Source organism: Misgurnus anguillicaudatus, chromosome 24 (assembly GCF_027580225.2).
Source record: "Misgurnus anguillicaudatus chromosome 24, ASM2758022v2, whole genome shotgun sequence".
In the NCBI taxonomy this organism is placed as follows: Eukaryota; Metazoa; Chordata; class Actinopteri; order Cypriniformes; family Cobitidae; genus Misgurnus; species Misgurnus anguillicaudatus.
In genome coordinates, this window is record NC_073360.2 from 23932501 (window position 1) to 23954157 (window position 21657).

The 21657-nt window shown below is 37.2% G+C and overlaps 1 protein-coding gene across 4 annotated transcripts in view; it reads left to right on the forward strand.

Moving 5' to 3' along the window:
• The window catches only part of myo1cb (myosin Ic, paralog b), a 61845-nt gene that overhangs the window by 38270 nt on the left and 1918 nt on the right, over positions 1–21657 (forward strand). For all 4 annotated transcript variants that reach the window (XM_073862564.1, XM_073862566.1, XM_073862565.1 and 1 more), the window contains 30 exons: positions 486–641; positions 734–849; positions 4124–4322; positions 4774–4854; positions 5130–5309; positions 5758–5856; positions 7261–7374; positions 7503–7574; positions 7801–7918; positions 8141–8222; positions 10216–10321; positions 10636–10715; positions 10804–10896; positions 11005–11099; positions 11212–11258; positions 11387–11467; positions 12924–13029; positions 13502–13619; positions 14374–14487; positions 15847–15923; positions 16019–16087; positions 16170–16254; positions 16374–16533; positions 16619–16702; positions 16793–16886; positions 16984–17039; positions 17171–17304; positions 17384–17456; positions 20001–20098; positions 20245–20344. In XM_073862564.1, coding sequence (XP_073718665.1) covers positions 486–641; positions 734–849; positions 4124–4322; positions 4774–4854; positions 5130–5309; positions 5758–5856; positions 7261–7374; positions 7503–7574; positions 7801–7918; positions 8141–8222; positions 10216–10321; positions 10636–10715; positions 10804–10896; positions 11005–11099; positions 11212–11258; positions 11387–11467; positions 12924–13029; positions 13502–13619; positions 14374–14487; positions 15847–15923; positions 16019–16087; positions 16170–16254; positions 16374–16533; positions 16619–16702; positions 16793–16886; positions 16984–17039; positions 17171–17304; positions 17384–17456; positions 20001–20098; positions 20245–20344 — 3087 coding nt within the window. The remainder of the gene's footprint in view (positions 1–485; positions 642–733; positions 850–4123; positions 4323–4773; positions 4855–5129; positions 5310–5757; positions 5857–7260; positions 7375–7502; positions 7575–7800; positions 7919–8140; positions 8223–10215; positions 10322–10635; positions 10716–10803; positions 10897–11004; positions 11100–11211; positions 11259–11386; positions 11468–12923; positions 13030–13501; positions 13620–14373; positions 14488–15846; positions 15924–16018; positions 16088–16169; positions 16255–16373; positions 16534–16618; positions 16703–16792; positions 16887–16983; positions 17040–17170; positions 17305–17383; positions 17457–20000; positions 20099–20244; positions 20345–21657) is intronic.

The following is a 21657-nucleotide window of genomic DNA, read 5'->3' on the forward strand; positions in this document are numbered from 1 at the left end:
TATCATACGATCTGGTACTTTTTAGTATCATGCTTTAAAGTTTTTTTCTGGGATTAATCATTAATGTTTAATGCTAACGTGTGCACCAATAGGGCTTGTTTGAATGCTCGGACAAAAGCGCAGCGTTTACATCTTTTGTAATCAAAGTACATAATTAATCATCAAAATATAAACATAAACATAAGAATGCAACTTTAAGTGTTTTCTTGTTCTTAACAATTTGTGTGGTCACTTAGGAAATATTTGATCAAAGTACTTCATAAACAGGGCAAACAGACTCCTAAACAAACATTAACTGGGTTTAGCCCATCTCTTGTGTGTGTGTGATATGAAATGGGAGGAGCAATGGAGTGTTGTTAAGTTATTTTTCTGAAGGGCCCCTGGGGGCCACTGACATTCGGTGTGTGTTTATAACACTTTTCACTGCTATTCCTCTAGAGGGTGTTTGTGTGACTTTATATCTCACTTTTCTCTCTCTCTGTTAGGCTGTGAACAGTGACGGAATTCGGGTGATGATGGAGAGCGCCCTGACAGCCAGGGACCGGGTGGGTGTCCAGGACTTTGTCCTGCTGGAGAACCACACCAGTGAGGTGGCGTTCATCGAGAACCTTCGCAAGCGCTTCAAGGAGAACCTCATTTATGTGAGAGCTGGGTTTTTTTCAGTATTAAAGTTCAGTAATTTTGGTAAATTGTCCTGAGTGTTCATATTATTCTTATACATTATGTCACACAGACATACATTGGTTCAGTGCTGGTGTCCGTGAACCCCTACAAAGAGCTGGAGATCTACACTAAGCAGCACATGGAACGATACAGGGGTGTTAATTTCTATGAAGTTTCACCTCATATGTAAGTCATAATAATTTCCGACAATTACATGGTAACTTTGCGAATACTACTTTGTGAAACCCTGTCCCATGCTGTCGTATACATGCATGTCCCCTTAAAGTATTTGTATACTTAATCCATACTAAAGAAGAAAAAAACTTAATTTCTTAGTGTAAAAATTATTTTAGACAAGAAAAGTGTTTTATGTGGGTTTCCAAATACTTTTTGGGCAAAGATTAATCGCAATTATTACAAAATAAAAGTGATTTTTGGCATAATATATGAGTGTGTGCTGTGTGTAATTATTATGTATATATAAATACACACACACACACACACACACACACACACACACATTCACGTATGTATTTAAGAAACATTTACATGTGAATATATATTTATTTATATTTTTATATATTTATATACATTTAAAAAATATATAAATAAAAAAAATCTAAAAATGAATACATGTATGTGTGTGTGTGTGTTTGGTAAAATATAGATAATAATAACACACAATACACATATATTATGCAAAAAAATCACTTTTATTTTGTATGCGATTAATTGCGATTAATCACATACAAAATAAAAGTGATTTTTTTTTTTTTTGCATAATATATGAGTGTGTGCTGTCTGTAATTATTATGTATATATAAATACACACATTCACGTATGTATTTAAGAAACATTTACGTGTGTGTGTGTATATATATATTTTTTATATATTTCATATATTCTATATTATATATAAATAAAAAATGATGTACACATTTAAAAATCTAAAGTGAATATATGTATGTGTGTGTGGTTAAATATACATAATAATTACACACAATACATACATATATTATGCACAAAATCACTTTCATTTTGTATGCGATTAATCGCGATTAATCTATGCTCAGCACTAATAATAATACTGATATGATTAGTATTAGCTGTCATAGGAAGTGTGATGGCTTTACACTGCTTTACCACGGTTCTCATGTCACACTCATAGTAAGCTAGCTGTTTTTGTGATGAAGGGGTTATCTCAGCTGTCATGCAGGCTGAAATAACACAGATCCTTACTGGTGTCATTTTGCTCTTCCTTCATGAATGTGATTCTCGCTCTGGGCTTTTCCAATGTTTATGCTACGGTTTTACTCCACAAGGCAGTGTGTTTTTCTAAAGCTGCCAGGAAAGGACACTTTATAACCCGTGTGTTTATAATATTGAATATATTTATAACATATATTTTATAATATGTAGGATAGGAGTTACAAATTAATTTGTCTTATAAATAGGGCTGCACGATAAATCCCAAGAGGAGAAATATTGCATTCATAATCACGGATGAATCGCCGGCAATTATAAATGCGATATTTTCCTGCTTGTCAGTGAACTACAGCTCTGTGTAGTAAATGCCGCTCCATCTGTAAGCAGCTGGTGACGATTTATTACTAACCAAGGAACCAGCCTTACCGACGAGATGTGCATGACAATCGCATGCGCTAAATCGTAGAGCCCTACAAGTGAAATCAATTTCTGTGTATTTTTGTGCATTTATTTAGACCAGGAGTGGGGAACCCTGGGCCCGGGAGGGCCACTGTCCTGAGTTTAGTTCCAACCCTAACCAAACACACCTGAATTTATTTTCCAAGTAATCCTGAAAACTTGAATTAGATTTTAAGGTGTGTTTAATTCGGGTTGGAACTAAACTCTGCAGGACAGTTGCCCTCCAGGACCAGGGTTCCCCACCCCTGATTTAGACAGAATAGTGAAGAGTAGACAGGAAAGTGTTGGGTGGAGATATGGGAGCGCGACCGGCAGAGGACCTCAGAGATGGTATTTGAATTCGGGTTGCTGTAAATAAACTGTTCCTATATGTCGGTGCACCAACTACGGGGCTATAAGCGCTGACAAACATTTTAATATCTGTATATAATGTGATTTATTTTAATTGTATTTAATTTGATTTAAATAGTATTTTTAATATAGTAATATTTCAGTATTGGTATATGAATATTAACATTTATGTAACTAATAATAGCATATACATAACCAGTGTTGGGGTAACACATTTCAAGTAACGTGCATTACGTAATAATATTAATTTTTTGAAGTAACGAGTAAAGTAACGCATTACTTTTTAAATGTACACATTAAAATTGTAGTTACTTTTTCAAAAAAGTAATGCAAGTTACGTATTTAGTTTAATTAATTCGATAAAAAAATATGTACTTAATTTAAATAAACGTAGTCACATTATGCACTCTATGCGTACACGCATGTGGGAACAGTTTGAGTCAGAAACTGAGATGGCAGGCCAGAGCTCGACATGTTTGTGATGAAATTTTAAATTTCTGAATGCAGAACTTTTCAGTCATAAAAACACCTGCAAGTCCTGAAAGAGATCAAGCCTCAGCCAAGAAAAAGTAACGCAAAAGTAACTAAAAAGTAACGTTAACATTACTTTACATGAAAAGTAACTAAGTAACGCAATTAGTTACTTTTTTGTGAGTAACTTAAAATTGTAATGCATTACTTTTAAAAGTAACTTTCCCAACACTGTACATAACATATATGAGCAATTCCAGCGTTTTGGATCTGACTTAGGTGCCTTTGAGCAAGGCACCTTAACCCCAATTTCTCCCCGGGCGCTGTAGGGATAGCTGCTCCGGGTGTGTGTGCGCTCACGACTTGCAGTGCATGTGTTCACTACTCACTGGGATGGGTTAAATGCAAAGGTCACATTTCGACTATTGACATACTTGACAAACATTTCACTTTCAATATACTGAACCATCTGTTTATGTGTTTATTAACCTCTAATAATCCAAAGTCCAGCTATCAGAAAAAAATCTGTCTATGCATGTGTTTTAGATGATATACATATGTTACGGATGTGACAAATAAGGACACACGTTTCTGGGACACAGAGTATTTTTGTGAATAAAAAAGCACAAATCAAAAGCAATAATACTTTGGCAGAAGGAAAGGCTCTTCAAAGAAGATTTATTTCAATTTATTTATTTTTCATGTGTGCATTTATGTTATGGGTGTGACATTTTTCTGTTTTGGTTGTGAAATCTGTGCTTGCCTAACTGAAAAATAATTAAAAAAATGTTGCATGGGTATTTAAGCCATCAAATATTGATATCTAAATTATATCAGTATGGTTAAAAAAAACAGTTTTTTTTTCATGGTAAGGTTAACATTTGCATTGAATTGCTCATTTAATAATATTTTATCATGTAGTTCTTATTAAAAAACATCAAGTATTTACAGTTTTTACATATTCTCTGTACAGTTATGCTGTGGGTGATAATGCCTATCGCTCCATGAGGACTGAGAAACGAGATCAGTGCATCCTGATCTCGGGTGAGAGCGGAGCCGGCAAGACCGAAGCCTCCAAAAAAGTTCTCCAGTACTACGCTATCACCTGCCCCGCCAATGAGCATGTGCAAAGCGTCAAAGACCGCCTGCTTCAATCCAACCCTGTTCTGGAGGTAAACAATGCAAATCAAATACGAAGTGGGATGCAATCTTACTACTGTATGCCAACATATACTGTAGTAGAAAGAGAAGTACGGAGTCCTAATTCAGCAATGCCAAGTTAAAAAAGCAGTGTGTATTCTGAGCACTGAGTAATGCTGGTTTAAGTATAAACCTCTCTGGTAATTATACGGCACAGATATGATCTGTCTGATAAGATTGAGACATGCATAAAGGACGTCTAAAAATGGAGAAGCCAACGGAAGCTGTGCAGCAGGCTGTAGTTCCAGATGTTTAGCACATGTGGTCTTTTCCTTTAATCTAAATGTGTGTGTGACTGTTACAGTAGCATGCGCATATAGCCATTTAGTATATAAATACAGTGCTTGTTTTGGGTATGCCAACATAAATTTTATATTCTCGTGTTTTCCTTCCTCCTTTTTTCTTTCTGTTTTCATCGGTCAGGCTTTTGGAAATGCGAAAACTTTACGAAATGACAATTCCAGTCGCTTTGGAAAATACATGGACATTCAGTTTGACTTCAAGGTGAGTTTTGACCGTTGTGTACAAATTTTGTTTAACAAAATTGCTGTTGTCGCTCCATCTACATGCAAAAACATCACGCCTCCATCACTGTGATTCACAACAATGCGTTTCTGTTGATACACCTTCACCCCTACAATGCTCTCCTTGGGTTGTGTATTTGGCTGCATCCACCCTTGCGTGTTTGTGCATGCATGTTTGTGAAAATATGCATGGTTGCGTATCAGAAACCCGTTATTATCCCCTCTGCTTCTCGCCCTGGGTGTCCCCGTTGGCAGGGTGCTCCGGTAGGAGGTCACATCCTGAACTATCTGCTGGAGAAGTCTCGGGTCGTGCATCAGAGTCACGGCGAGAGGAACTTCCACATTTTCTATCAGCTCATCGAGGGAGGAGAAGAGGATCTGCTGAGGAGGCTCGGTCTGGAGAAGAACGCCCAACAGTACCAGTATCTTGTGAAGGTGAGATATTATTCACATCGATTGGGATTTGACATTACATTACAGGATATCAAGTATTACGTTTTGAAGATGATGAATAGAAAATGTGAATTATGCACAAAAAACAACATGAATATATTTACATGGTTTTATTCAAAGTGACTTATCAGAAATGGGAATCGAATCCATGATCTTTGGCCACTGCGTATGCAGTGCTTTTACCAATTAGGCTACAGGAACACAAACAGGGTCAATTTTACTTTCATGTTGACTAAAAAAAAGTTTATAGTTCCGGTTTGCCTATGCATTGATGTGGGCTAAACACTTTTGATCTGCGTGAATATGCAGAAATGTCCCTCTTTTGCTTTCTCTTGGTCCCCTGGTGTTTAATAGAGGAAGTCAGGAGAAAGTCCCCCTCCCTGTTTCCTCTGTTTTGCTGAATGAGCATATATGTGTGTATGTGTTTCAGGGTAACTGTCCCAAAGTAAGCTCCATAAATGACCGCAATGACTGGAAGGTTGTGAGGAAAGCTCTGAGTGTCATTGGCTTTTCTGATGATGAGGTGGAGGTACGACCAACCAATCACCACACATATCTGTCTGTCTGTCTGTCTATACGGCTATCTGTCTATATATTCGGCTGTCTGTCTGTCTGTCTGTCTGTCTGTCGCTTTGTCTGTCTGTCTGTCTATCTATCTATCTCTCTGTCTGTCCGTCTGTCTATCTATCTGTCTATTTATCCGGCTATCTGTCTGTTTGTCTGTCTGTTCGGCTATCTATCTGGCTATCTGTCTATCTCTCCGGCTATCTGTCTATCTATCTGTCTATCTATCTATCCATCTATCTATCCGGCTATCTGGCTATCTGTCTATCTATCCGTCTATCTGTCTGTCCATCTATCCGTCTATCCATCTGTCTATCTATCCGTCTAACCTTCTGTCTATCCGTCTATCCATCTGTCTATCCGGCTATCTATCCGGCTGGCTGGCTGTCCGTCCGTCTGTCTGTCTGTCTGTCTGTCTGTCTGTCTGTCTGTCTGTCTATCTATCTGTCTTTCTGTCTATCCATCTGTCTGTCTGTCTGTCTATCTGTCTTTCTGTCTGTCTTTCTGTCTGTCTTTCTGTCTTTCTGTCTATCCGTCTGTCTATCGATCTGTCTGTCTTTCCGTCTATCTGTCTATCTATCTATCTATCTATCTGTCTGTCTGTTTATCTATCGTCTGTCTATCTATCCGTCTGTCTATCTATCTGTCTGTCTTTCTGTCTATCCGTTTGTTTGTCTGTCTGTCTGTCTGTCTGTCTGTCTGTCTATCTTTCTGTCTGTCTATCTATCTTTCTGTCTATCCGTCTGTCTATCAATCTGTCTGTCTATCTATCCGTCTGTCTGTCTGTCTTTCCGTCTATCTATATGTCTGTCTATCAATCTATCTGTCTGTCTGTCTATCTATCCGTCTGTCTATCTATCTGCCTGTCTATCTTTCTGTCTATCCATCTATCTATCTATCTTTCTGTCTGTCTATCTATCTATCTATCTGTCTATCTATCCGTCTGTCTGTCTGTCTATCTATCCATCTGTCTGTCTGTCTGTCCACCTTCTGTCTGTCTATCTATCTGTCTATCTATCTGTCTGTCTGTCTGTCTGTCTGTCTATCGGTCTAAGTATATATCTGTCTATCTGTCTACCTATCTATATGTCTGTCTGTCTGTCTATCTATCTATCCGTCTATCTATCCGTATATCTGTCTATCTAATCGTCTAGCTATCTATCTGTCTATCAAGTGTGTGTATAAAATGTATAGTATTTTCTAATCTCTCTCTCTCCTCTCTTCTCCCTCTCTCCTCTCTCTCCCTCTCTCTCTCTCTCTGTCTCTCTCTCTGTCTATCTCTCTATCTCTCTATCTATCTATCTATCTATCTAGTGTGTGTATAATATTTATAGTATTTTCTAATCTCTTTCTCTCTCTCTCTCTGCAGGAGCTTTTGAACATTATTGCCAGTGTTCTTCACTTGGGGAATGTTCAGTATGGAGGAGAGGACAGCGGAAATGCTTATATCACTACAGAAACCCAGATTAAATACTTGGCCAGGGTAGGATGTCAGTGTGTTTATATCATGGGCATGTAGATAAATGTGCACAACCTGAAATGATATAATGTATTACTTTTTCTTCAAATCTGTTGTGTATGTGACCACGTATGTGTACATTTACATTACAGTTAATAGGTGTGGATGGCTGTGTTCTTAAAGAGGCTCTAACACATAAAAAGATCATTGCCAAAGGAGAAGAGGTATGACTACTATTATTTAAAAATGAAATATTAATATGATACTTACTATACTTTTACTCTGTAAATACTTGTACTCTGTGGTACCCTAGTAGACCTATAATAATGTCCAGGCAAGCTAATGCTAAAACCTACTTAATTCTTTTATTCAAAGCATCAGTAATAAAACAAGTTTACAGAATGTGAAAATGGTCTTGAATATTTCTTATAATTTTACTCTGTGTTGCAGCTGATCAGTCCCTTGAACCAAGAGCAGGCGATATCAGCACGAGATGCCTTAGCCAAAGCAATATATGGACGCACTTTTACCTGGCTGGTTAACAAAATTAATGACTCTCTGGCCTTCAAGGATGGCGACCCACAAAAACTACTATGCTCATGTCATGGCAAATTGTCTGATAGGCTCTAACTGCAAAATGTAAATATATGGCGCCCCCACGTGGTGAAATTATAGAGCTGACTGCTGTTATTGAAACACATTCGTACCATATGATGTTAAAGTCTGTGTTTGTTTAGTCTACTCTGCCCACCACAGATGTTGTTGAACATTTTTGTGGTTTTAATGTCGCAGGATGAGACGTTTAACAGTAAAAATGCCTCTGTCATTGGACTGTTGGATATCTATGGTTTTGAGGTCTTTCAGAACAACAGGTAAGGTCGTTTAACATTTTATTGTTTTTTTATTTGTATTTTAAATATTCTTTGGGATACAGGGATACAATTGGTTATATTATTTGTGTAATTGGGTAGCAAAATATAATGGCTGCTTTTTAATCTTATTCATCTTTTGTCTATGTATCTGTCTGTCTGTCTGCCCATCCATTCTCTCTCTCTGTCTCTCTCTTTCTCTATCTGTCTGCCTGTCTCTAACGCTCATTTATATGTCTAACATCTATCTAACTGTCCATCTATCTATCAATTCATATCTATCTATCCATCTGTCTGTCTGTCTATCTATCCGGCTATCCATCTTTTTATCTATCCGTCCATCCGTCTGTCTGTTTGTCTGTCTGTCTATCTTCTATCTATCTGGCTATCTAACTATCTGGCTATTCATCAATCCATCCTTTCATCCATCTACCTATCATCTATCTATTCAACTGTCTATTCATCTATTTGTCTATCCATCTGTTCATCCATCAATCCATCTATCTGGCTTTCCATCTATCTATCTATCTATCTGTCTGTCTGTCCGTCCATCCATCAATCCATCCATCTATTTGGCTATCCATTCATCCATCTGTCTATCCGGCTATCCATCTATCTATCTGTCTATCCATCTGTCCGCTCATCCATCAATCTATTTATCTATCTATCTGGCTATCCATCCATCTATCTGTCTATACATCTGTTCATCCATCCGTTCACATCCATCCATCCATCTGGCTATCTATCTGTCTATCCATCCATCTATCTATCTGGGTATCCATCCATCTATCTTTCTATACATCTGTTCATCCGTCCGTTCATCCATCAATCCATCCATCCCTTTATCTGTCTGTCATCTGTCCATCCATCCATCTATATATCTGTCTATCATCTGTCCGGCCATCCATCTATCTGTCTGTCTATCATCTGTCCGTCCATCCATCTATCTATCCATCCATCTATCTATCCATCCATCTATCTGGCTATCCATCCATCTATCCATCCATCTATCTATCCATCCATCTATCTGGCTATCCATCCATCTATCTGGCTATCTATCTGTCTATCCATCCATCTATCTATCCATCCATCGATCTGGCTATCCATCCATCCATCTATCTATCTATCCATCTATCGGGCTATCCATCCATCCATCTATCTGGCTATCCATCCATCCATCTATCTGGCTATCAATCTGTCTATCCATCCATCTATCTATCTGGGTATCCATCCATCTATCTGTCTATACATCTGTCCATCCATCCATCTGTCCATCTATCTATCCATCCATCTACCTGTCTATCCATCCATTCCATCCATCTATCTGTCCATCTATCGTCCATCTATCTGCTCATCCATCAATCCATCCATCTATCTGGCAATCCATCTATCCGCTCATCCATCAATCAATCCATCCATCCATCTATCCACCCACCCATCCATCCATCCATCCATCCATCCATCTATCTGTCTATCCATCCATCCATCTATCTGGCTATCTGTCTGTCTATCCATTCATCTATCTATCTGGGTATCCATCCATCTGTCTGTCTATACATCTGTCCATCCATCCATCTGTCTATCCATCCACCTATCTATCTATCCGGCTATCCATCCATGTATCTGTCTATCCATCTATCTGTCCATCTATCGTTCACCTATCCGCTCATCCATCAATCCGTCCATCAATCCATCCATCTATCTGTCCATCTATCGTCCATCTATCTGCTCATCCATCAATCCATCCATCTATCTGTCTATCATCTGTCCATTCATCTATCTATCCATCCATCTATCTGTCTATCATCTGTCCATTCATCTATCTATCCATCCATCTATCTGGCTATCCGTCCATCTATCTGTCTATCCGTCTGTCCATCCATCTATCATCCATCTCTCACTCTCTCTCTCTCTCTCTCTCTCTCTCTCTCTATCTCTCTCTCTCTCTCTCTCTCTCTCACTCTCTCTCTCTCTCTCTCTCTCTCTCTCTAAATAGTTTTGAGCAGTTTTGTATCAACTATTGTAATGAGAAGCTGCAGCAGCTCTTCATTGAACTGACACTGAAGTCAGAGCAGGACGAGTATGAGGCTGAGGGAATCACGGTGAGACCCCACACACACATTTACACAAATACACACACACAGTGCATGTGACTCACATGCGGGGTGGAATGGGGTTTTACCCAAAACTGAAAGGACACATTATTGGCAAAAATGTGATGTGGGATTTTCTGTGCTGTTAATATGGTAATGCTGACCTCTTAAAATGAGCCATTTAAACATTATGATGCACACACAGTTAAGAAAGCCTCTCACGGGTGGGCTTGGAATGTTCTTGATTTTGGATTCCTCGAAGTTTATTTGAAAAACAGCACAGCTTTCTTAAATATTTCCACTTTATGTTTTTTCTTCTGTAGTGGGAGCCTGTGCAATATTTTAACAACAAGATCATTTGTGATCTTGTGGAGGAGAAATTCAAAGGAATCATTTCCATCTTGGATGAGAAGCGGCATCTTTGAGATCAGCAACAGCGCAATACAATTAAAACTTGCTTAAACTTAACACGACTCATCTTTTTACTTCCAGGATGAAGAGTGTCTCAGGCCTGGAGATGCCACTGACATCACATTCCTGCAGAAGCTTGAGGACTCCGTCGGTGGCCACCCGCACTTCCTAACGTCTGTGACACCACCATTCCTTTCACTCTTATGAAGATTATTTTTGATGAATTCTGACTATTATCACATTTAAATCTAATTAATAAAAATCTGCTTTGTATTTTACAGTCACAAACTGGCTGATGGAAAAACACGGAAGGTGATGGGTCGGGAAGAGTTCAGGCTGAATCATTACGCGGGAGAAGTCAACTACAATGTAAACGGTTAGTTGTTGGAAAAAGAAAGTTGGTCGCTGAACAAGAGCGAGTTTTTGTGCCCACATTTTATCCCAGGCGGAGCGTTGACTGACGTCATTGTGCATTTTCCGATTTTTAGGTTTCCTGGACAAGAACAATGATCTCCTTTTCAGAAACCTGAAGGAGGTGAGAGAGGAGGCCCAGAAAATATCTTGCATAAAAATTCACCAACACCATTAGAATTGTGAATTTTTAGCATAGTGAATCTGTTTCTGTCTCATTAATGTCTCATGTATATCTGTATGTTTGTCTAGGTCATGTGTATGTCCGAAAACAAAATACTCACTCAGTGTTTTGACAGAGAAGAGCTTACAGACAAGAAACGTCCAGAAACGGTAAAGCACTTTTGTTACCGTAAATAAACATACAGATAATTATTTTCACACTTTGAATTGCTACTGTACATGTCTTTATAACACCATGTATTATAGATATACATTGCATACATATTTCTTCTGTTTTATATGATATACTGTATATTGTAGCAATATACATGTTATATATAGCTTCTGTTTTATTATATGTAACCCTGTCTGTGAAATTCAGGCTAAAGTCTCATAATCTAATCATAATGTAAATGTCACTTTAACTCATTCCCCGCCAGCCATTTTTTGAAGTAGTCCTCCAGCATTTTTTGTGATTTTCACAAAATCCCTGTCAGGAAAATGTTCTTTTCTAAATGTATAAACATACAAATATATCAAATGAAAGAACAGACCCTCTGCTTTCAACAAACAATAAACAAACAAACAAAATGGGAATTTTTTTCATCCTATCTATATTCTTTTCTCTGATTACAAACTCTTAAATATGGGTATTTTTCTTTAAAAATACAAATTGTTTAGCACATTTTTTTATGAAGGAATTTTGTTAGAGGTCAGATTCAGAACGATTTTCAAAACGTACACAGAGTTTAAAATGAGTAAATAACGTTTTTGCTTAAGTTTTTTTATAAAGTGGATAATCGCTGTATTGCAAATTAACCCAAAAAATCATTAGGAACACGTTTTTTATGTTTTCTCTACGAGTTTTTTTCAATCTTTCACATGACCCTACTCAGTTAATATGTCAATGTTATATTTTTACAAAATGTAGATGACTTTAAAATGACTTTAGCTGGGTTTTCACAGGGTAACATATGTCTCTACTGTCTGTATTTGCTCTAAAGCTGCTTTACAACAATGCAAAATTATGAAAACCGCTAGAGAGAAAAAAATGTATCTGCCTGTCCATCCATCCATCTTCTTGTTTCTAGACATTTTATCAACTAAAAATTTATAGCAGCTCTTCTCCGAAGTCTCATTCACTCAGGAATCATAATTCAGATTGACTCCAGAGCCAATAATGTTTTAATTATGTGCTTTACATTTAAAAAGAACCGCTTTAATTTTGTGTATAGTCTTTCTTATTTGGCTTTTCTGGGCAAAATGGTTGTTTTTACTTTAAAATAATGATTTGTTTGTAAATCAGCCATTTATACATGAAGCTTGGCCTCCGTCCATGAGATTGAGAATCTCTGCTTGTCACCCACACTGTAAGGAATGCCCTGATACTGTGGTACCCCCTTGTGACTGCGTAAACCAGCATCCATCCCCCCCATGCCCACTTTGCAGATCCCCATTGGCTGAATGTGGGTGGGCTGCTGTTATTGAGTTGTTTGCTTGCATTGTTGACCGCTGGTCTCTTCACATTGTCACTGCCTGGCTGGACAGGCACACTGGGACTTCTGTGTTCTCACTCATTTCTCACTGCTCATCTCATTTCTCGTCCCATCACTCCGCTGGCTACCAGGCGGCAACGCAGTTCAAGAACAGTCTGGCGAAGTTGATGGAAATCCTGATGTCTAAGGATCCGTCGTACGTGCGCTGCATCAAACCAAATGATGCCAAGCAAGCAGGTTTGTGACATTTGGTTTGGTTTTCTGTGTTTTTGTGTTTAGTTCTGTTCAGGATGGTTATTTTTATATCAGAGATATACTGTCAACTGCACCGTGATGTGATGATTGTATCAGATGTTAAAACTGTGGTACACTACTAAATCATATCTATAGCATGCTGTTTATGTTGTATTCAAACGTATATGTTTTTTCAGGTTTAGCACTGAAAAGCAACAGATGTTGGCTCAAAAAAAAAACAACGAATAAAAATATGAAAACGCAAATAAATAATGAATCTCCATTATGTTATAAACTAATTTCTTTACTTCTATGCACACTAATATTTATTTATTTTGTTTGATAATTTTCATTCATATGAGTATCAGATCTTTTCCTGTGCATTTGTTTATGTGACCCAAAGTCAAATTTGCCTTTTTTAAATTTTACAAATCACAATTGAACTGAAATATTTCCTTCCTCTCTCTTGTTACAGGGCGTTTTGATGAGGTTCTCATCAGGCATCAAGTGAAATATCTTGGTCTGATGGAGAACCTTCGAGTGAGGAGAGCTGGCTTTGCATACCGCCGTCGCTATGAGACCTTTTTACAGAGGTTAGCATTGTCCAGTTTACTATTTTCTTTTATATCCTGGTCTGTTATTGGCATAAACTGGTTGTTGTACAATGCACTGCACCAGTTTGCCCAGTGGAGTCATGCTGGTGACCAATGATCAGCATATTGATGCCCATAACATACTTTGTGCCGGTAACCAGCAATAAATTTAACCAGTTTTAATGGTTCACCTGCTGAATTATCTTAGATGGTGTAGGCTGTTTTTGAGCCCGTTCGCACAAAAATGTTGCTTATGTTATGTAAAATTTCATACTTTCTAATCCTCTTTTAAGAACTGGGCACTTCCTTTAAGTTTCCAGTGATAAAGTAGGTCAAAGAGTAAAAGCAGGTTGTGAAAAACTTATTCTTGCTTAAAGGTGCATTGTGTAACTTTTAGAAGGATCTCTTGACAAAAATTGCAATATAATATACGTAACTATATAATCAGTGGTGTATAAAGACCATATATAATGAGCTATCGAATGATGAGTCATTTTATCTACATACACCTTACATGGAAGTCGCCGTCATGTTTCTCAGCAGCACTAAACTGACAAACTGCTTTATAGTGCGTTTTATCCCTACATTGTCTCGGATGATTAAATGTTTGTCCTGTGGCGGCTACATATGCGTTTTGAAATTGAGGGGTGAGCGGTTGGTTGCAATTCGCAATCTCACCACTAGATGCCTCTAACATGTACACAACACACCACCTTTAATCTTTTTGTTATGTTGGTATTTTATTCTGTTTCAGATATAAATCCCTGTGTCCTGACACCTGGCCAAACTGGGATGGTCGTCTGGTGGACGGAGTGTCCACACTTGTTAAGCATCTCGGCTACAAGCCTGAGGAGTACAAACTCGGCAGGTTGGTAAACTAAAATCAGAGAAAGTCATGAGAATAAAATCAAAAAGTTACAAATCATATACATTTCTGTGGTGAAAGAAAATCTGGTTAAGGTTTGGATTAGGGCTATCAAACGATTAATCACGATTAATTGCATACAAAAGAAAAGTATTGGTTTGCATAATATTATAAACGGTTTCATCGGACGCACGTGCGGTGAGGCGATACACGTCTGTTCTGAACTTTACTTTCGGTTTAAGTTTTTTAATGGTCTGACTAGTTGCTAAACTGAACGTTTGAACAAAAAACATATGTTTTGATTTCCTAGGTAATCAACGTGTTGTTAATTTTGCTTGTTATATAAATAAACTACATTTAAAGTACTTTGTTTTTATTTATCCTTAGCGGTGTTTACCGGAGGTTACGTGTTGACCACGAAAGCCACTTATTTATGTTGTTACTGCTGAAACCGTCTATATGTGTACTGTGTGTAATTTTTATGTATATATAAACACACACATACATTATTATAGATTAAAAATATATATTTATATATCAATTTATTTTTTGTATATATAATATAAAAACTGTTAGTGCTGGGCAAAGATTACTCACGAATAATCGCAAAATTAAATAAACATAATTATTACACACAGTAAACACACATATATTACTGTATTTTCCGGACTATAAGTCAAATTTTTTCATAGTTTGGCAGGTACTGGAACTTATAGTCAGGTGCTATTATTTCATATGAATTATTTCATACCAACCAAGAGAAACCATTACAGTCTACAGCCGCGAGAGTCCGCTATATGCTGCTCCTGTCTTTATGTAATTAAATGGGTTCAGTGATGCGGAATGACTTCGGGACCTTTTTGAACTTGATTTGGCTTGTCGTGTTAATTTAACCTATTTAGCCTCTCAGGTATGTTCTGTATGCTATTGTGTATCATGTAAATAACTGTTTATGTTACTTTAACATGTACAGCCACCTATCGGCCTGCTGTTCTGTCTGCTATTGTTTACTTGAATAACTTGCCTTTCCTGATTAAATGTCTGTCCTTCGGCTTGGATGTTGTGAAATTATTTTCTAAATAAATGTGACGTGTAGTCCAGTGCGACTTGTATATGTTTTTTCCTCTTCAAAACGTATTTTTGACTGATGCGATTTATACATCGTAGTCTGGGAAATACGGTATGCAAAAATATATAATTATTTTGTATGCAAATAATCGTGATTAATCTTTGCCCAGCACTAAAAATATAAATAATATATAATTTTAGTTATATTTAAAAAAAACACAACATAACATTTACTTGTGTGGATGTGGACTGTATTTAAATCACATTTTTAAATGTTGCTTATTTGTGTTTAAGGACCAAAATCTTCATCCGTTTCCCCAAAACCTTGTTTGCAACTGAAGATGCGCTTGAAGTCAGAAAACACAGCCTTGGTATGAGCCATGTTTACACAAATTGTTACAACAAATATATCTTGTATAACAGTTCATTTAATGATCTACCTCAATCTCTTTCTGTATCTTTTCAGCTACCAAACTGCAGTCATCTTGGAAAGGCTACAGTCAGAAAACAAAATACCGGAAAATGCGACAATCAGGTACGTTTTTTTTATTTGTATGTATTTCTTTTTGATAAAAATTTAATTTAAAATATAACTGATTCTGTTATTTTATCCACAGCTGTCGTGGTCCAAGCTTGGTGGAAAGGAATTCTGGCCCGGAGGGAAGCAAAACGTAGAAGAGCCGCTGCCGATACCATCCGCAGGTCTGTGCACATGATATGACTACTAAACCGAGCAGAACCTGTAGTACCAGATTACTCTGATACTGTGGCTGTTGTACACTCACCATAGCTTTGGATCTCCATGTATGTTCATCATTTAGGTTCATCAAAGGCTTCATCTATCGCCACCAACCACGTTGCCCAGAAAACGAGTACTTCCTGGACTACGTTCGTTACTCATTCCTAATGAACCTACACAGGAACCTGCCTAAAACAGTTTTGGATAAAAGCTGGCCAACACCCCCTCCTCCCCTCATCGAGGTAGGATACGATTCACAAATCAGTCTAAAACGTCATGAATTTTTCGAAACCTGAGCTAAGATTTTGCTATGGCTTTCGTTCATAGGCTTCAGAGCATCTTCGCAAGCTGTGCATGCAGAACATGGTGTGGAAGTACTGCAAAAATATCAACCCAGAATGGAAACACCAGGTGTGACATTTGATAAAAAACTTTACGAGTATATTTGATAGATTCACGTTTGGGCAGCTGGAAGTTATGAAGCATTGTTTGCTATTGCAGTTGGAGCAGAAGATGGTTGCAAGCGAAATCTTCAAGGACAAGAAGGACAATTACCCACAAAGTGTCCCGAAACTGTTCGTTGGCACGAGACTCAGTGAGTTTTCAGTCTTTTAAAGCATGTTGACTAATTTTCTGTCACGTTGTGTATTTTGATTTGATTTGATTTGTTTTCTCTGTGTGTGTGTGTGCAGATGGGGAGGAAATAAACCCCAAAGTGCTTCAGGCGATAGGAAATGAGAAGATGAAGGTAGGTGTCTCCAGTTTAACTAAATTTGACAGATGCTCAAACTAAAGTTCTTCTCTTTATAGTCCAACTTAAATTCGGTAGATTTGTAGCTTTGCTATTGTGATCTAAAGCTCTTCTGTTTATCCTCACAGTATGCGGTTCCAGTCACTAAGTATGACAGAAACGGATACAAAGCTCGCAACCGACAGCTCTTACTGTTGTCTGACAGCGCAGTCATTGTGGAGGAGGCCAAGCTGAAACAGCGAATCGATTACAGCACATTGAAAGGGAGGAAGGAGAAGGATGAAGAAGTAAAAGTGATAAAAGAGATTGTTACAAAATATGACTTTTTCTGGTTTATCTGTAGGGATTTCTGTAAGCTCTTTGAGTGATGGAATATTTGTTCTTCATGTTGCCTCTGAAGACAATAAGCAGAAAGTAAGTGTGTTCAATTATTAGTGTACTTTTTTCATCATAAAGGAAATACTGTTTGTGCTGCCAGCTAAATGCATGATGGGAATTTGCTTTAAAGTCACAATGAAACAGAAATATAGCGATTGTCTTATTTTCCCCATGGAAATGTATATCCGAGTGAAACGGCTTCTGAAATGAAAAAGGTAGGACTGGACATGAATTTGTTCAATGAGAATTGATTGGATCGTTGGAAGTTGGTTCATGTTGCTATTTGCTAATCGCTACGATATGTGATATTGTTTCGAGGAGGGTAGGAGATTTGCATTTTTGATTAAAGATTATGAGAGCAAATTAATTTCTTTTAAGGTGCCATAGAATAAGTAAGGAATAATTGACCACGGGCCATTGAATTATAAGAAAACACTGCACACCCAAGGTCGTAATGCCGTTACACTGCGGGTGTGCATTATTTTCAAATAATTCAATTATTCAGATTATACCACGGCTACCACAAGCATTGGCCTGGTGCCCAATTTTAAGACATTTGACAAGTTAGGTGTGTGGTTATCGAAAAATGATGCATACCCGTGGAACATTTCTCAACCAATCAGAATACAGCATTCAACAGATCCATGGTATAATAAACTGTATTTACCTTGGCATAGATGATTAATAAGAGTTCTGACATACTGTGAGCCTCAAACACGTTTGTTTCCTCATTCTTATGTACACCTTGTGCATGCAAAAGACTGCTGGATAACTGGCCAATCTCAACATAGTCTCGTGTAGCCAGACCTTCAATACTGAACAATACTGAAGGTCTGTTGTTTTTCTCTGGTTTTTCTGGACAAAGCCTGCCCGCGAGCTGTTTGACCGACATGTCAAACAACCAATCACAGTTTGTTTTGTCTAGCGTCACGTTTTGAACTCCCCACAATAACGAGCTGGCTGGCAACAATTCGTTATTAAAATAACCAGCCAACCGAATAGCATCTAAATAAACAACATTACTCACCATAGAACAACTTGTGCACTTCATCAACAGCTACACCATTGAGACACTCCAGATAAACATCTGTTTGAAGCATATCTCTTCACTTTTTAACACCTACAAGCAATTTAGGAGAACCAAACTTTTCGACTCCACCAACTGCCTCAAGCAAAACTCTTGGACGTCTTTTAGAGAGTCTATGCTGTGAACTTTGCATATTTTTGAGAATCCAATGTTTAGCTGATCATGATAACTGGTCATAATTATTATCCACGTGAACGCGACTGATTCTCTTACTCAATGGAACGTCAGAGCTTTGTTTTCCAGGGACCGAAACTAATCGCAACACTCGCGTCTCCTGGAAATCCGGTTTATTTCAACCAATCAAAGACGACAGTCCCACAGGGTTTCCAGAAAAGTGTAAGAAAAACATCAGACGTTTAGCCAACATTCTGTGAGCGTGACGTCTGAGGCTGAGACTAATCTCAACATAACGCCGACTGTGATGTAACAGTCAAAATCTACGCCCCGAGATGTTTGTCTCAGAGAGAGCAGAGCCAATCAGAGCAGAGCTCAATATTATTATTCATGACCCTTCCAAATAGGGCAAAAATAGACCATTTCATTCAAAGGACAAACCTTTGGGTTGTAAATGGACATGTAAAAACATTTCTGGATCATTTTTGCACTTTATAAAGTTACTATGTAAATACCAAAGAACAATTTAACATATTATTTCAATGCATTCTTTGGCACCTTTAAAATAATGAAGCTCACAGATAAGTCATTTGTAAAACAAATACCACAATATAAAAAAGTATGTTTTTAATTTCAATTTCTTTGTGACTTTAAGAATAATGTGACTTGTATTTAAGAGTGATACCGATATTTTTCAAGATTGATGCTAATTTTCTTTCAGAGTTATGTCGATTTTCTTTGAGAGTTAATTTGTGAATTTTATGTGGCTGATTTGTCATAGCAAATTGTTTAGAGAGTGATGCAAATTTTATTTAAGAGTGATACGCCCAGCAAGCAATAGCCGTCTTTTCACCGCCTAGGTTAACTAAAGACCCGATATAGTCTGGCTATGAGTAACCTGCTTCTAGCCAAAATAAACTTGAATTTGGTTACATGTCGTTTTTATCCAAATAACTTGTGAGATGTATGATATTCTGTCATGTAAGCAAAGTCGACAGTGAATACTAGGTGTTTGGTTTCATTTTTGTATTTTATTTATTTTTGGGCTACGGTTAAACTTCTCTTTTCACTGACAGCCTAAATGCCTTGTTTTAGCCTAGATGTCTGAGCTGTGTTTAGACAGGTACTGCTTGCTAAACTGCTTGCTGGGTGGATTTTTTACTGAGAGTGATCCAAAAACATTTTTTAAATGAGGTGAATATTCTTTGAGAGTAATGCAAATTTTTTATTAAAATTGATGCAAATTTTTGAGTGATGTGAATTTATTTGAAAGTGCTGTGAGTTTTTTTTGAGTAATGCGAGTGTTATTTGAAAGTGATGTGAATTTATTTTGAAAGTGATGTGAATATTATTTGATCTGAATCTTGTTGGTGTCACAGGGGGATGTTGTGCTTCAGAATGATCATGTCATTGAGACATTAACCAAAGTGGCTATCTGTGCTGAAAAGATCAACAGCATTAACATTAACCAGGGAAGGTGAGTCGCAGATGCAAAATGACCATTTACCTTGTCAAAAATGTATGTGATATTGTTTTACCTACATGACACACTGAATATGTTTATTAATAAATAATAACACCGTGTATAAGTTATACTCACATAAACAACATTTTTATGAACAGTATAAAATTCAATGTGGCACAAGGAAAAGAAGGGATCATAGATTTTACATCTGGATCAGAGATGCTAATAGCCAAGGCTAAGAATGGACACCTTGCAGTGGTAAATATCTATCTATCTGTCTGTCTGTCTGCCTGTCTGTCTGTCTGTATCTGTCTATCTGTATCTGTCTATCTATCTATCTATCTATCTATCTATCTATCTATCTATCTATCTCTGTGAATGTATCTGTCTATCTATCTATCTCTGTGTATGTATCTGTCTATCTATCTATCTTTGTGTATGTATCTATCTATCTATCTATCTATCTCTGTGTATGTATCTATCTATCTATCTCTGTGTATGTATCTGTCTATCTATCTATCTCTGTGTATGTATCTGTCTATCTATCTATCTCTGTGTATGTATCTATCTATCTGTCTATCTCTGTGTATGTATCTATCTATCTATCTCTGTGTATGTATCTGTCTATCTATCTATCTCTGTGTATGTATCTGTCTTTCTATCTATCTATCTCTGTGTATGTATCTGTATTTCTATCTATCTATCTCTTTGTATGTATCTGTCTATCTATCTATCTGTCTGTCTGTCTGTCTGTCTGTCTGTCTGTCTGTCTATCTCTGTGTATGTATCTGTCTATCTATCTATCTCTGTGTATGTATCTGTCTATCTATCTATCTCTGTGTGTGTATGTATCTGTCTTTCTATCTATCTATCTCTGTGTATGTATCTGTATTTCTATCTATCTATCTCTTTGTATGTATCTGTCTATCTATCTATCTGTCTGTCTGTCTGTCTGTCTGTCTGTCTGTCTATCTCTGTGTATGTATCTGTCTATCTATCTATCTCTGTGTATGTATCTGTCTATCTATCTATCTATCTATCTCTGTGTATGTATCTGTCTGTCTATCTATCTATCTCTGTGTATGTATCTGTCTGTCTATCTATCTATCTCTGTGTATGTATCTGTCTATCTATCTATCTCTGTGTATGTATCTGTCTGTCTATCTATCTATCTCTGTGTATGTATCTGTCTGTCTATCTATCTATCTCTGTGTATGTATCTGTCTATCTATCTATCTCTGTGTATGTATCTGTCTATCTATCTATCTCTGTGTATGTATCTGTCTATCTATCTATCTCTGTGTATGTATCTGTCTATCTATCTATCTCTGTGTATGTATCTGTCTATCTATCTATCTCTGTGTATGTATCTGTCTATCTATCTATCTCTGTGTATGTATCTGTCTATCTATCTATCTCTGTGTATGTATATGTCTATCTATCTATCTCTGTGTATGTATATGTCTATCTATCTATCTCTGTGTATGTATCTGTCTATCTATCTATCTCTGTGTATGTATCTGTCTATCTATCTATCTCTGTGTATGTTTCTGTCTATCTATCTATCTCTG